Source organism: Cyprinus carpio, chromosome B12 (genome assembly GCF_018340385.1).
Source record: "Cyprinus carpio isolate SPL01 chromosome B12, ASM1834038v1, whole genome shotgun sequence".
In the NCBI taxonomy this organism is placed as follows: Eukaryota; Metazoa; Chordata; class Actinopteri; order Cypriniformes; family Cyprinidae; genus Cyprinus; species Cyprinus carpio.
This window is the reverse complement of record NC_056608.1, coordinates 18,718,213-18,730,641: the sequence shown is the minus strand read 5'-3', so window position 1 is coordinate 18,730,641 and position 12,429 is coordinate 18,718,213. Positions and strand designations below refer to the sequence as shown.

Below are 12,429 nucleotides of genomic sequence, written 5' to 3'. Positions count from 1 at the left end.
AAATGCTAAGCAAACAACTTATGTGACTGAAAACAAGCTAGAGAGATGTGTTCAGTCACAGTAAATTGGTCTTCAATGGGTAAATGTCAGGCATCTTTGAATAAGCATCTGTTTGTTACCTCCAAGTACACTCTCACACCCATGCACACATTGCTGTGATAAAGAAGACCCACCAAGCTCGGAATCAGAGAAGTCATGTAACTGTATCCTGAGTTTACACTGGAAAGCCGATCCCCCTCTCAGGCCACTACCACGGGTGCTAGGGGAGGGCTCTGGTTACCCAGCTTTGTGTCAAAGCGCCATCAGCAAAGAGTTAGAGACTGGGGAGGAGGACAAAAGCAGGAGCACTATAGAACGGGTGGATTACTGGGCCTCCATAAAGGGTCTCTAGTGTAAGAATACGTCCAATATAGTGAAAATGGCACAAGCTGGCCTGGCAAATAAAAAGCACTTAGAAAAGAACACCTGAAAAGCTGTACTGTACTTCAGGTGGCGTATGTTGACATGGCACAAGCTGGCCTGGCAAATAGTGGGCACCTTGCACAGTGAAATGCTGCTATTTCTCGAGGTCTCGGAGGAGAACGACTGGTCTGTTTAAGGGATGCACAAGTTCTAATGATGTGACTCAAGTAAAGTGACTTAGAAGAGGACAAGGAGGTGACAAACTAATGGGATGTAAACCTGGAGGATTGAGACGAAGAGTAAAGCATCGAGAAGTAAAACAGTGCGACTCAGTCTTGAGCATCTCTTTAAGAGATCAGCAGTCCAACAGTCCCAAAGGCAGCCACTGGAGAGGACAGAAAAACGCAGGTAAATTGAGAAGGAAAGGGAATGAGACAGGGGAAGAGAGTGAAAGAGGCACAGAGGAAAATGAACCGTTGGGATGAGGGTGACGTCAGCGGCTCTCTGGATTGAGGTGTTGAGTCCTCCTGATTATAATCTGATCTGATTAGGAAACACAGGAAAAAAATCTCCAGAGCCTCTGCAAGCTCTCCGGGGAACAAGGTGCCGTTTTTACCGAGCAGAGAGGCCAAGAACCAAGAATAAAACCAAAAGAAGAACTTAGGAGCAGTCTACTAAAGTAAGTTAAGGCCTGTATCTGTAAAGAGTCAGCTACACTAAGTGGACTTCACTTTACTCTTCTCCAATAGGAAGCAAATTAATCAGGACAAGTAGGGGAGCTAACATTGTAAGTCTGCAGGCTACTCTCTGGCTTCCATCTGGGTTGTAAGCCAGGATGCCCTCCAATGGCAGTAAAGCCCTCAAGCTACAATTCGGGCTTATTAATTATGAGAATCGCTATCTAACAGCGGAGGCCTTTGGTTTCAAGTTGAACGCTTCAGCTCAGAGTCTAAAGAAGAAGCAGATCTGGACTCTGGAGCAGGATGAGCAGGACGGTCAGGTGGTTTACCTGCGCAGTCACCTGGGGCGCTACCTGGCTTCCGACAAAGATGGCAAAGTAAGCTGTGAAGCTGAAACCAAAGAAAATGACTGCCGCTTTCTGATTGTGGCACAGTCAGATGGGCGCTGGGCCCTGCAGTCCGAGCCATATCTGCGCTTCTTCGGAGGTTCAGAGGACTACTTGTCCTGCTTTGCTCAGACCATTGGCGAGGCAGAACTATGGGCCATGCACCTGGCACTGCATCCACAGGCCAATCTGCTCAGCGTGGCCCGCAAACGCTACGCCCATCTAGCATCTCCAGAGGGAGAGATTGCTGTGGACAGTAACATCCCTTGGGGTGTGGATGCTCTTCTAACTCTTGTGTATATGGACGGCAAATATTGTCTTAAGACCAGTGACAGCCGCTTTCTGAGCAATGATGGGAAACTGTCCTCTGAAAATGGCCGTGGGACAGGCTACACTTTGGAACTGAAATCAGGCAAATTGGCCTTCAAGGACTGTGAGGGGAAGTACTTGACCCCCATGGGGCCCACTGGAACTCTGCGCTCTGGACGCTGCTCCAAACCTGGCAAAGATGAGCTGTTTGATCTTGAGGAAAGCCATCCACAAGTGGTGTTTCAGGCCGCCAACAACAGATTTGTTTCCATCCGACAAGGTAAGTGGTGTTCCCTTACCAAAAAGAAGTATACCTCAAGTTTATTTTATTAAGTATACTTAAGTAAAGTTCAAGTATATTTTTAAGTATACTTTATGTAGTAATTATACAAATATCATTGTTCTAGTAGTATATTTGTAAGTGTACTGTTTCAATACTCCTAAATTGGCCCACTTTCTAGTATATAAAAGTATACTAGTATAACTTTTATAAGTATAACAGTAGCAAACTTTGGTAAGTTTCATAAAAAATAAAGAAATAACATTTTGAACAAAAAGCTGAAAAAAGACTATGAATTAGATTCAGAATGATAACAAAACGTAGATGGAGTCTATCAACACCCCAAAGCTTGACTGTAATTATTACCTTTTTATCGGTCGACATTTTATTCCATAACGTTACAGTTTTGATGCTGTTTCATGTCAGATTATCATGTTAGATTACATGTGTTAGCATCTGTTGTTTCTTTTGTCCTCTTCACATTTTTTTTTTTTTTTGAAATTCTGTACAGAAGATGTGTACTAGCGCCCTCTACCGCATAATAATGAAAACACGGATTCTAAGTATAGCTCAAATATATTTAGACTTTTTGTAAGTATAAGTCAAGTATACTTAAATGTCATTTTAAGTATATTTATGAGGACTACATAAAGCCCATTTCTAAAAAGTACATAAAAAGTAAACTAAATGCATCCTATTTTTAGTTTAAAAGAAGTATACTAATAGCACACTTGAATAAACTTATTTTTCGTAAGGGGTTACTTGAATTTCTTTTGACGTTCCTCTACAGGAGTACCACATGCTTTAGTGTCTAGCCTCATTTTTGCTGTAGAATTTGTGAATACAATCTTTGAAATTAACTTCTGTCTTTATTTACTCACCTGTCATTTCCAAACCCGTGTGGCTAAGTGTTTTTTTTTGTCTGTACAATGAAAGTCGGTAGGGTCTAATGTTGTTTTGGACAATATTCAGTTTTGTTGTATGGACAAAAACAGTTGAAACTTTCTTCAAAATATTGTCTTTTACGTTCCACAGAAGAAAGCAAGTCATACAGGTTCACGAGAGTGAGTAAATGATGGCAGAATTTTCATTTATTGACTGAACTATCTCTTCAAAGAAGATTCAAGGGAATTCTCAAAATAAGGTTTGTCTCTGTCCCTTAGCACTCCTGTGGCGTCTTTTGTAACAGATGTGAGTCCTCATTACATCTATTAAGTACCTCTAATACCTGTTGGGGAACCAGATATAGAAATCTAGTGTATGGAGTTAAAGCATGTAAATGTTGATTGTAATGGGAAAAATCAGTGAAAATTTAATTTTCAGACTGAATAATATGCTAAACAATATGATTTTAGTAGTCTGAGAATAATTTGCACTGTTGTGTTGTCCGTTTCGGTCCTCATTAGTGTTTCTATATGCAAGCACACCAGTGCATGGAAATAACCTTCATGCAAAATTGCAGCTGCACTGCAAACTATGCATACATAGTCAAATCTATGAAAACTAGCCTGGAGAGCAGGTGAACACTGAGTCACGCCCATGAGCATGACCTCACAGAAATAATATACAGCAGCTGCCTTTTCAGCTGAATAGGCCAATATTAATCTGCCAGACATGGCCGATTTTTATTCGCTGGCCATGTGCTCTGCTAACAAACACGCTGCATAATTGTAGCTTCCTGTCTTGACTGAGATACTAAGTTCTATAATGTAAATCTTGCACGCTGTAACATTATCCATTATCTCCAGAGCAGAGCTCTTGGTAAGCATTTTGAGCCACCTGCAATAGATAAATTACTGGAGAAACTGAATGGCTTTGAATATGCACCAAAGGAAGCTGGGTCAGTAACAGATCCTGTCCTCTCATCCATCTCTCTCTCTCTCTCTCTCTCTCTCTCTCTCAGTCTTATGCTCGTTTTCATTCTCAGAGAATTTTTCAAACTGATACACTTTTTAGTTATACATTTTTATAACAAAATATGCTCTGATATACTCACATGCACATGTCCACATGCATGCACACACTAGAGGCAAGGTGTGATAAATAATTGAGTGGACAGGGGCATTTCAATGATGGTGGAGTCTGCTTTCAGAAACACAAGCCTTCCGCCGCATTTCTTTATCTGGGGACCATGCAATGTGCTGGCCTACAATGGGGACGCAAATCAGAGAGTCCTTCGGGAGCAGTTGGGTTTTGGCCCGACAGGCGAAAAAAAACCAACAGGGGGAAAAGAGACAATGGAAAGTGTGAAAGTATACAGCAGAAAAGAGAACAAGACAGGCAGGAGGAAGAAGAAAGATCAGGCACAAGATCACAATGAATAGAGACATAATGCATTGTGGGTGTGGACAGGTGGATGGTATGGCTTTTTTTGTCATTGTCACTGTTAAAAGATCATAAATCAAAGACGTTAGCAGCAGTTCCCTGAGGAGGACATGATGTTGTATTGTCAGTTTAGTTTACTCATGGGATTTAATGTCATTAAGTCATTTAATGCCATTCAAAAAGTTAGTTTGTGGTAGAAAAGCATGTGCACCAGCACAAAGAATTTGAATTAATTTTACCAGCTAAGTAGGTTGCAGGGCAGATATTATACAAATCCTCCAATAAATTGTGAGGCCTTCAATGCTAGCAGCTGCAGCCATAGTCAAAAGCTCTGGATTTTAATCAAAATTAAGATGAGAGATGTTTGAGTCACACATTATGACTCCTACATGGTGTGTTTCTCTTGCTTCAAATGGTTCAGTGTCGATTCAACATTAGGAAATATCAAGTATCAACATATTACCACAAAATCTAGGCATTTCATTATGGGTGAAAAAAGACGGAAAATGACACAGTCCAGATGGAACATTTGTTCTTAATGAACGGGAAGCATCTCTCCCCATCTATTGCACATTCACTCTGTGCAAAAAGCAATTAGGTAAAGTAATTTTGCTAATGGATTAAGCAATTTATTTCTTTTAGAGAGTCTCTACATGATGAAGGGAACCAGAGATGCCTTCAGACAGGACTGCCAATCAGCTCTGCAGGTCTGACGTTCATTAAGCCCCAGGCCTCTCGCCCTAGGATGCAACACAAACTCACAGATGATCTTTTAATCAATAATGAGTAGTGACACTGCATGGTCGTTTTTCAGAAATATCGCTATTATTGGCTGAGATATGACGTTTATTCGCTTGCTTTTGTTGTGGTGTACTTTTTTGCAGCAACTATGGCGCATGTTGTGTGGCACACATTCTTGAGTCGGAAAGATGGCATGCACTCAGACGTGTGGATCTGTTACCATGTTCATCATCACCTCCACAGTGTTCCCTGGAGCATTCTAATCCGGCCCGGAAGGTGAAAAGGAGATGAGCACAAAGGAAGAGCTATAGAGAGACAGAAAGAAAAGAAAAGAAAAGAAAAGAAAAGAAAAGAAAAGAAAAGAAAAGAAAAGAAAAGAAAAGAAAGCTAACAAAATGAGAGACAGTAGATTGAAGCATCACTTTACCATTAAAAATTAATCTTAGACTGTCTTGGCACATTTGGAGATCACCGCTTTAAGTAGACACCTTCAAATAGAATGGGATCCAAACTTCTGGGACCACTAGTGGAAATGCTTATATTTTGCATTTTTATAATTTAATCTATTTTTTTATTTATATGTTGTAATATCAACATAAGTGAAAGTTGAACTGAAAAATAAAAATTAGTTTCAGAATGTCTTTGTCCCCTTTCTGTTTTGTTGACATCAGCACTCAAGCAGCATGCACTGCAGATGTTTTTATTATATTTATTGTTCCAGATTTCCAATGGATTCCCAGACTTTTGAACCCCACTGTATAAATGCATGTTAAACCAAAACCTATTCATACTGTAGTCACCTTTTGTATTGTTTTCCCATATACCGCTTGTGTTCTCCGATAGGTATTTGACCTGGTCCGCATGCAGCGATCTACTTGCCCCAGTTTTGAGAAGGCCCTCTCACTGTCTCTGGGTACTGTTACCATACCACAGAAATGGGTTGGTAAATTGAGAGGGAGCATTCTGTGATGGGAGTGAGGTCATTCGCAGGAGTTCAGGATTGAGCTCAGTAATCACAATGCCGTGGATGAGGAATGATCAACAGAGGAGATAGAGTGTCCTGTCCCAGCTGGCCTCTCTTCTTCTATCTTTGGTGCAAAACTAAAGCAGAGTCAGACGTGAAATTGGAAAATAAAGTGTAACGGGCCGCAGAAATGAAAACCCCTGCAGCAGAGTGATGTCAGATCTGAGACAGAAAAACATCTGAAGCAGTTTATTTTTCGTTATCCCTGATTTTGTCTTGATTAGAAAAACGAGACTTTGTTTTTGGCGACTTTGGCTGGTAGTTGTACTCTGGTTCCAACAAAAACATTGCACTAACACTGTGTTGTCTTAATTCTGCATACCACGTTTCTATCACTCAAAGCCATTAGGAATCGGATTATAGAGCCCAATTCCAAATTAAGACCAGGTATTGTCTATTGATAGGCCAAGATGATTTGTAAAAATAGTCCATGCAGTGTGAGAGAAAATGATAGGCAGAGGGAGAAACACAAGAACATAGATAACCTAAATCATAGCAAAAAAAAAAAAAAACATTCCACGGTGGAGTGATCGATGGCAGCAGATTCTGCTGATAGGCCTGGTTTCTTTCCCAGCATGTCTCAGGCACCCTGCAGAGTCCCGTTGAAACAATAGTATTACTTCAGCCTCCCGACTGGTTTTCCTCGGAGCTGGAGGATTGTACAAATGCTACTCCAAAAAGCTGCTTACTGGGCCCTACGGTGCAGCTTTGTGTCTCTTTGCATGCTGAGAATTAGGTGAGGTTACAGCATTAGAAGAGGAGGGGCAGGAAGGATGACAGGTTGGAGGGAGAAGAGGGTAAGGTGCAGGATCTGGCCTGTTAAAGGCTTAAGAAAATGATCAAGGGATATTTTCGGATACATCCACTTTGAGCCTCAGTCACGACAATCTGTTTGACGCATCTTGCACGATGCTGTCAGTTTTGTTTGATTATGCAGTTCAATCATTTATTTGCCCAAAAGTTTGGACATACTTGACTGAAATTATGTTTCTTCTAATCTTCAAAAGCATTTGAAGACCTCATAAAGTTGATTGCCATCTTTGAAAAAGCTCAAATACACAATAGTTTTATTGATTTATTTAGAAATTCTAAGATAATTTAGATATTTTTAATATGCCTTATAATTTTAAAGTACCAAGCTTTTTAAGTGTTTATGAAAGAGGTCTCTTATGCGCACCAAGGCTACATTTATTTGATCAAAAATAGAGTTAAAGTAATATTTAGAAATTAAATCAGAATATTAAATTATACCACATTAAAAAAATATATTATATTGGTTATAAACCGTTTTTGTTGCTTAATAATTTTGTGGAAACTATGACACATTTTTCAGGATTCTTTGATAAACAGAAAGTTCTAAATAAAAGCATTTATTTAAAAAAGAATCTGTTGTAACCTTATAAATGTTTTACTGGCATTTTTGATCAATTTAGTGCGTCCTTGGTGTTCAAAAGTATTCATTTCTTATTTTTTAATCTCTTATTTGCCTCAAACTTTTGAATGGTAGTGTATCACAAAACAAATATAGGGGAAAAGTTGTTTAAACATTGATAATAATAAGTATAAGATGTTTCTTGAGCACCAAATCAGCATATTAGAATGATTTCTGAAGAATCTTGTGACACTGAAGACTGGAGTAATGGCGGCTGAAGATTCAGCTTTACATCACAGGAATAAATTACATGTTAAAGTATATACAAATAAAAAATTGTACTAATATTTGAGAATAGTACTGTTTCAAAAATATTATAAAATCTTAATTATCCCAAACATTTGAATAGTAGTGTAAATACATGTGTTTTGTTTTAAATAATAATTTTAATAAATAGCAAATAACATTTGAAAACTCGACCTTAAATCTATTAAACAGTCTCTTAACCTAAACAAAATTTTCAATTGAACGTACTTTTGCCACTTGCAAGTTAAGCACTCTTTTGGTTCATTTGTGTCTGTTTTTAAGATGTTTCTTGAACACAGCTATGTCTTAAATTCTGGACTAATGAATGCCATGACAAAGTCCCAGAACTAATTGGCATAGAAACCCAGCGGGATGCAGCGAGGCCTCTGACCCTGCCAAGGTCGCATTTTATATGCCAAGGTTTTATCGGTGCAGCGGGAAAGATACAATCACAAGTGGTTTTCCCTACTGCTCTGAATGGTAATGTATATGCATAGAGAAATGTTGTTTGCCAATAAGAATGCATGAATGTACTTAAGATACATAGACAAAAATACACAAGGTTGTTTTTTTTTTATAGAAACAAACAAAGTCTACATCTGTTAAACAACACAATAGTTTAATCAAGATGAATGGCTAGGATATAAATAATGTTTCAGACCACAGCCAGTGGTCTTGTTGTGTAAATGTTAATGTTACAAATAATACAGTGATTCGGGATGAATCTGTCATCGTGACTGAATGAGTAAACCTCCTCATTTCAAAACATCAGTGATCTTGCATTGAAATAAAGGATGTTTATAGACAGCAGAGTGACATGTTTGGGCTCCATTAACTATAGATGTGGGTCTTAAATAAACATGGTCCGCTGTAGACGTTGCGCCAGAATAGGGCTCAGAGTCAGGTTGATGCATGTTGTGCGTGGCAGTGAAGTTAATCATGCTGGTGCTTTGTCTCCCTTAAGGATTCCAAACTAGGGAAGAGGTCAGGACAAACACACGCTATCTTGTTTAAGCAGATGCATTTGAAAAGTCCATATTGTTCTAACAGTCAGTGTCAATCGGTGTGATTGTATTGGGGCATAGTAATAAGAGTGACTTTTGTGTGTTTGAATATTTAAGAAAGATTCAGCAATTTTAGGTGGGTTTAAACTTTATTATCTTGAAAGGTAAAATATATATCTATATATATTTTACCTATATCTATAAACTGTATGTGTGTGTATATATATATATATATATATATATATATATATATATATATATATATATATATATATAATTATTTTTTTTTTATTATTTTTTTTTGATGTGTGTTCAAATAATGTCACTGTTAAGGCCGGGTTTCATAATCATATGCTATTGTTTTGAACATTCTATTCATCAAAGAGTCTTTAAAAATGTAAATATTATATATATTCCAGCATTTTAGATTGATTTTTGAATGTGACACTGACGACTGGAGTAATGATTGATAAAAATTCAGCTTTGCCATCACAGGAATAAAGTACATTTTAAAATATATTCAATAGAAAAAAAAAACACGTTATTATGATGTTTCATAATATTACTGTTTTTACTATAAATGTAGCATCAGTGAGCATAACTTATTTCAAAATCATTAAAAATCTTACTGACGCCAAACTTTTGAACAGTAGTGTATGTTCACATAAAATATATATTAATCAATGGTCTTTTTCAGGTGTTTATTAGGGTTATACAGCCTGCATGAACTTATAGTTAAATTTAATCTGATTTAAGATATTTTTATATTAACATATTTTTTATAATTAACTGAGAAATGTATTAACTTATAACATATCAAATGAGACTGTTAATAATATGTTTGAGGTACAATTTCAAAGCTTTATTCTGAACATTATTTAAATAAATAAGCAAAAATGCCCTGCTCTCCCATATATGCCTGTTTTAAATTAAAAGCAATGAATAACAGTTTTGTCTTATGTCCTGTTTCGTTATGTGTCTCAACAGGAGTGAGTGTCTCAGCCAATCAAGATGATGAGACAGACATGGAGACATTTCAAATGGAAATTGATAAAGACACAAGAAAGTGCAAATTCAGAACTAATGAAGGGAATTACTGGACGCTTGTGGCTCATGGAGGTATCCAGTCAACAGCCACAGAAGCGTAAGATTTAGCTTTACTTTCAAAATTTTCAAAACAGCTTATTCTTTTACACTTATTTAAGATATGACATGAGGGCAAGCAACATTACTATTATGTAACTAGAATTAAATGCATCCACAACATCTATAACACACCAGTAATATAACAGAAATTGTAAAGCCATTTTGACTTCTGTTCTCTGTGGGTGTACATGTTTTATTAACACTTATATATACAATCTCCCACTGTGTGCAGCGGTGCCAACACCATGTTTGACATAGTGTGGCTCGGTCGACGGGTGGCACTGCGAGCCAGCAATGGAAAATATGTATGCACTAAGAAAAATGGCCAACTTGCTGCAGTCAGTGACTCTGTGGGTGAGTTCATACTGATACTACCCACAAACAAAATCAAAATATCTAAATCAAATCTATTTGAGTAACGTACAAGAATACAATAAGTCACCCTGTTTTTTCCTCAAGGTGAGGATGAGCAGTTGATTCTGAAGCTGATCAATAGGCCCATTCTGATCCTGAGGGGAGAGAATGGTTATGTTTGCCACCACAAGAACTCTAATACACTCGACGCCAATCGTTCAGTCTATGACATATTTACACTGCAGTTCAATGACGGCACATACCACATTAAAGGTGAGTTTTAATCTGACCACATTGTTAATCATTTTTATTCTGTATGCCCTTTAATAAACCCTAAAGCAGGTTTCTGGAAAGCAAATAACAGCTTTTATTACCTGGAACTGATTTATGTTGTAATCAGTTGTCAGAAGTGTCAAAACAATTAATCTGCTGAAATTGATTTTCAGGAAGACTAGTTTACCTGTAAGAGGGCATACAGTAGGCCTATTTTCTTATAACCATAAAACTAGAATACATTATATACATTATGAGCTATACCAAATGTTAGATCATAGACAAAAAAGAACTTCAACTTCAATGAACTTCTAGAATCTGACTCGAATACAACATTATGAAATACACCAAATGTTAGGTGATGGCAAAATAGGAATATAGAGCTTTTTCAGGCAATGTTACAGTTATACAATGCTATACAAAATTTAGCTTAATTAAATATGGCTTGAATAAATTTATTATTAAACATTATCTGTGTCAGAAATGTCCAAATGTATTTAATTAATTTACTAGATGGAAATGGTTTTCATGGGAACTGATTTATCTACATACAGTATTTTTTTTATAACCATAAAAGAATAATACAATATTGTACACCAAATTTTAGGTGACAAAAAAAGTGAATTTCAACATTCAACATTTTAAATATGCAAAAAAAGAGAATAATAATAATAATAGTTAATAAATAAATAAAAATAAATGAATAAAATTTTTAGCACTTTGTCATTTTTTCTTGTGCTAATGAAATTAATCAGAGTTCAAGACATTTATGTTATGAAGCTGACCGGTATTGATTTCCTATAGGTGCTGGTGGAAAATTCTGGTATGTGTCCAACAGTGGCTTGGTGTGCACTGATGGAGACACACCTGAAGATTTCTGCTTTGAGTTCTTAGAGCATGGACGGATAGCTATAAGGGGCAAAAATGGCAAATATCTGCGTGGAGACCAAGGAGGCAATCTGAAAGGTGATGGAGAGAATGCAGACAGCTCTTCCCTCTGGGAATACTGACACCATGTGGACATTTAAGGAACTGTCACTCACCTGTGTTAAACTCTTGGATTTACAGATGTGAGAAAATAAATTGGTACAATTAAGGTTTAATATTTGGACATCTGTTTAATGTAGAGTCAGTATTCAGCAGTACGCATGTATTATTTACCATTTCTGGTTTATAGTCCAATACAAAATGAGCCTATATAAACAGAATACAAACATGACAAGAACCTTTATCATATCAGCTCACTGTTGCACACTGTTAGGAAAAATGTGTGAGGTAATGATCTTACATAAAACTTGCAAAGCATGCTATTACTGTGGCAAATCACTTTTACCATCTCTGTTCATTTTCAAATGGACACATTGTATTTCATTACTGCTGTTTTTGTTTATTACTTTTTGTTTATTTTATTTGAATGACCCATTATTGTCTTGTCTTTCGTGCTATTATTTATTATCATGTTAATGTTTGTCAGTTCCAGTGAAGCTTGTTTCATTCTCTGGGGTTACAGACTGTTGTGTTTGTCATATATGGACATACATGGCATTTAAATATATTTAGGCCTGGTAAATTAACTCTTCTTGTTGTTTCTTTAAGCTAACTAGCAACTGACAGGGAAGCCAAGCAACCAAGACTAGAACAGGATACACAGTAATTACTCTGTCTCACCAAAATGAAAGGTACCAGGATTAAATTCATTTTATTCCTTTTTGTGATTTATTTGCTTTCTCTTCCTTAAGACCATCTGGAAAGGTTTTACAGTTATTACAATAAAATCCTGTCTCTTAATTCTGGAGGAATGAATCTCATTTACTGTAACCTGGTTTT

General features: G+C 37.0%; 1 protein-coding gene across 1 annotated transcript; it reads left to right on the top strand.

Annotated features, from left to right (window-relative positions):
* Positions 1-466: 466 nt before the first annotated feature.
* LOC109053130 (fascin-2-like) lies at positions 467-12,379 on the top strand. The gene is made up of 5 exons (XM_019070542.2): positions 467-2,057; positions 9,817-9,973; positions 10,208-10,329; positions 10,435-10,602; positions 11,407-12,379. The coding sequence occupies exons 1-5, from the start codon at positions 1,238-1,240 to the stop codon at positions 11,610-11,612; spliced, it is 1,473 nt and encodes a 490-aa protein (XP_018926087.1). The 5' UTR covers positions 467-1,237; the 3' UTR covers positions 11,613-12,379.
* Positions 12,380-12,429: the final 50 nt, after the last annotated feature.

What these genes read in the sequence shown, in the direction of transcription:
- LOC109053130 (XM_019070542.2), top strand. Translation starts at nt 1,238, where the DNA reads ATGCCCTCCAATGGCAGTAAAGCCCTCAAGCTACAATTCGGGCTTATT. An exon ending in CAGTCAACAGCCACAGAAGC is followed by an intron (nt 9,974 to 10,207) that starts GTAAGATTTAGC and finishes CACTGTGTGCAG; the next exon opens with CGGTGCCAACACCATGTTTG. An exon ending in TGCAGTCAGTGACTCTGTGG is followed by an intron (nt 10,330 to 10,434) that starts GTGAGTTCATAC and finishes TTTTTCCTCAAG; the next exon opens with GTGAGGATGAGCAGTTGATT.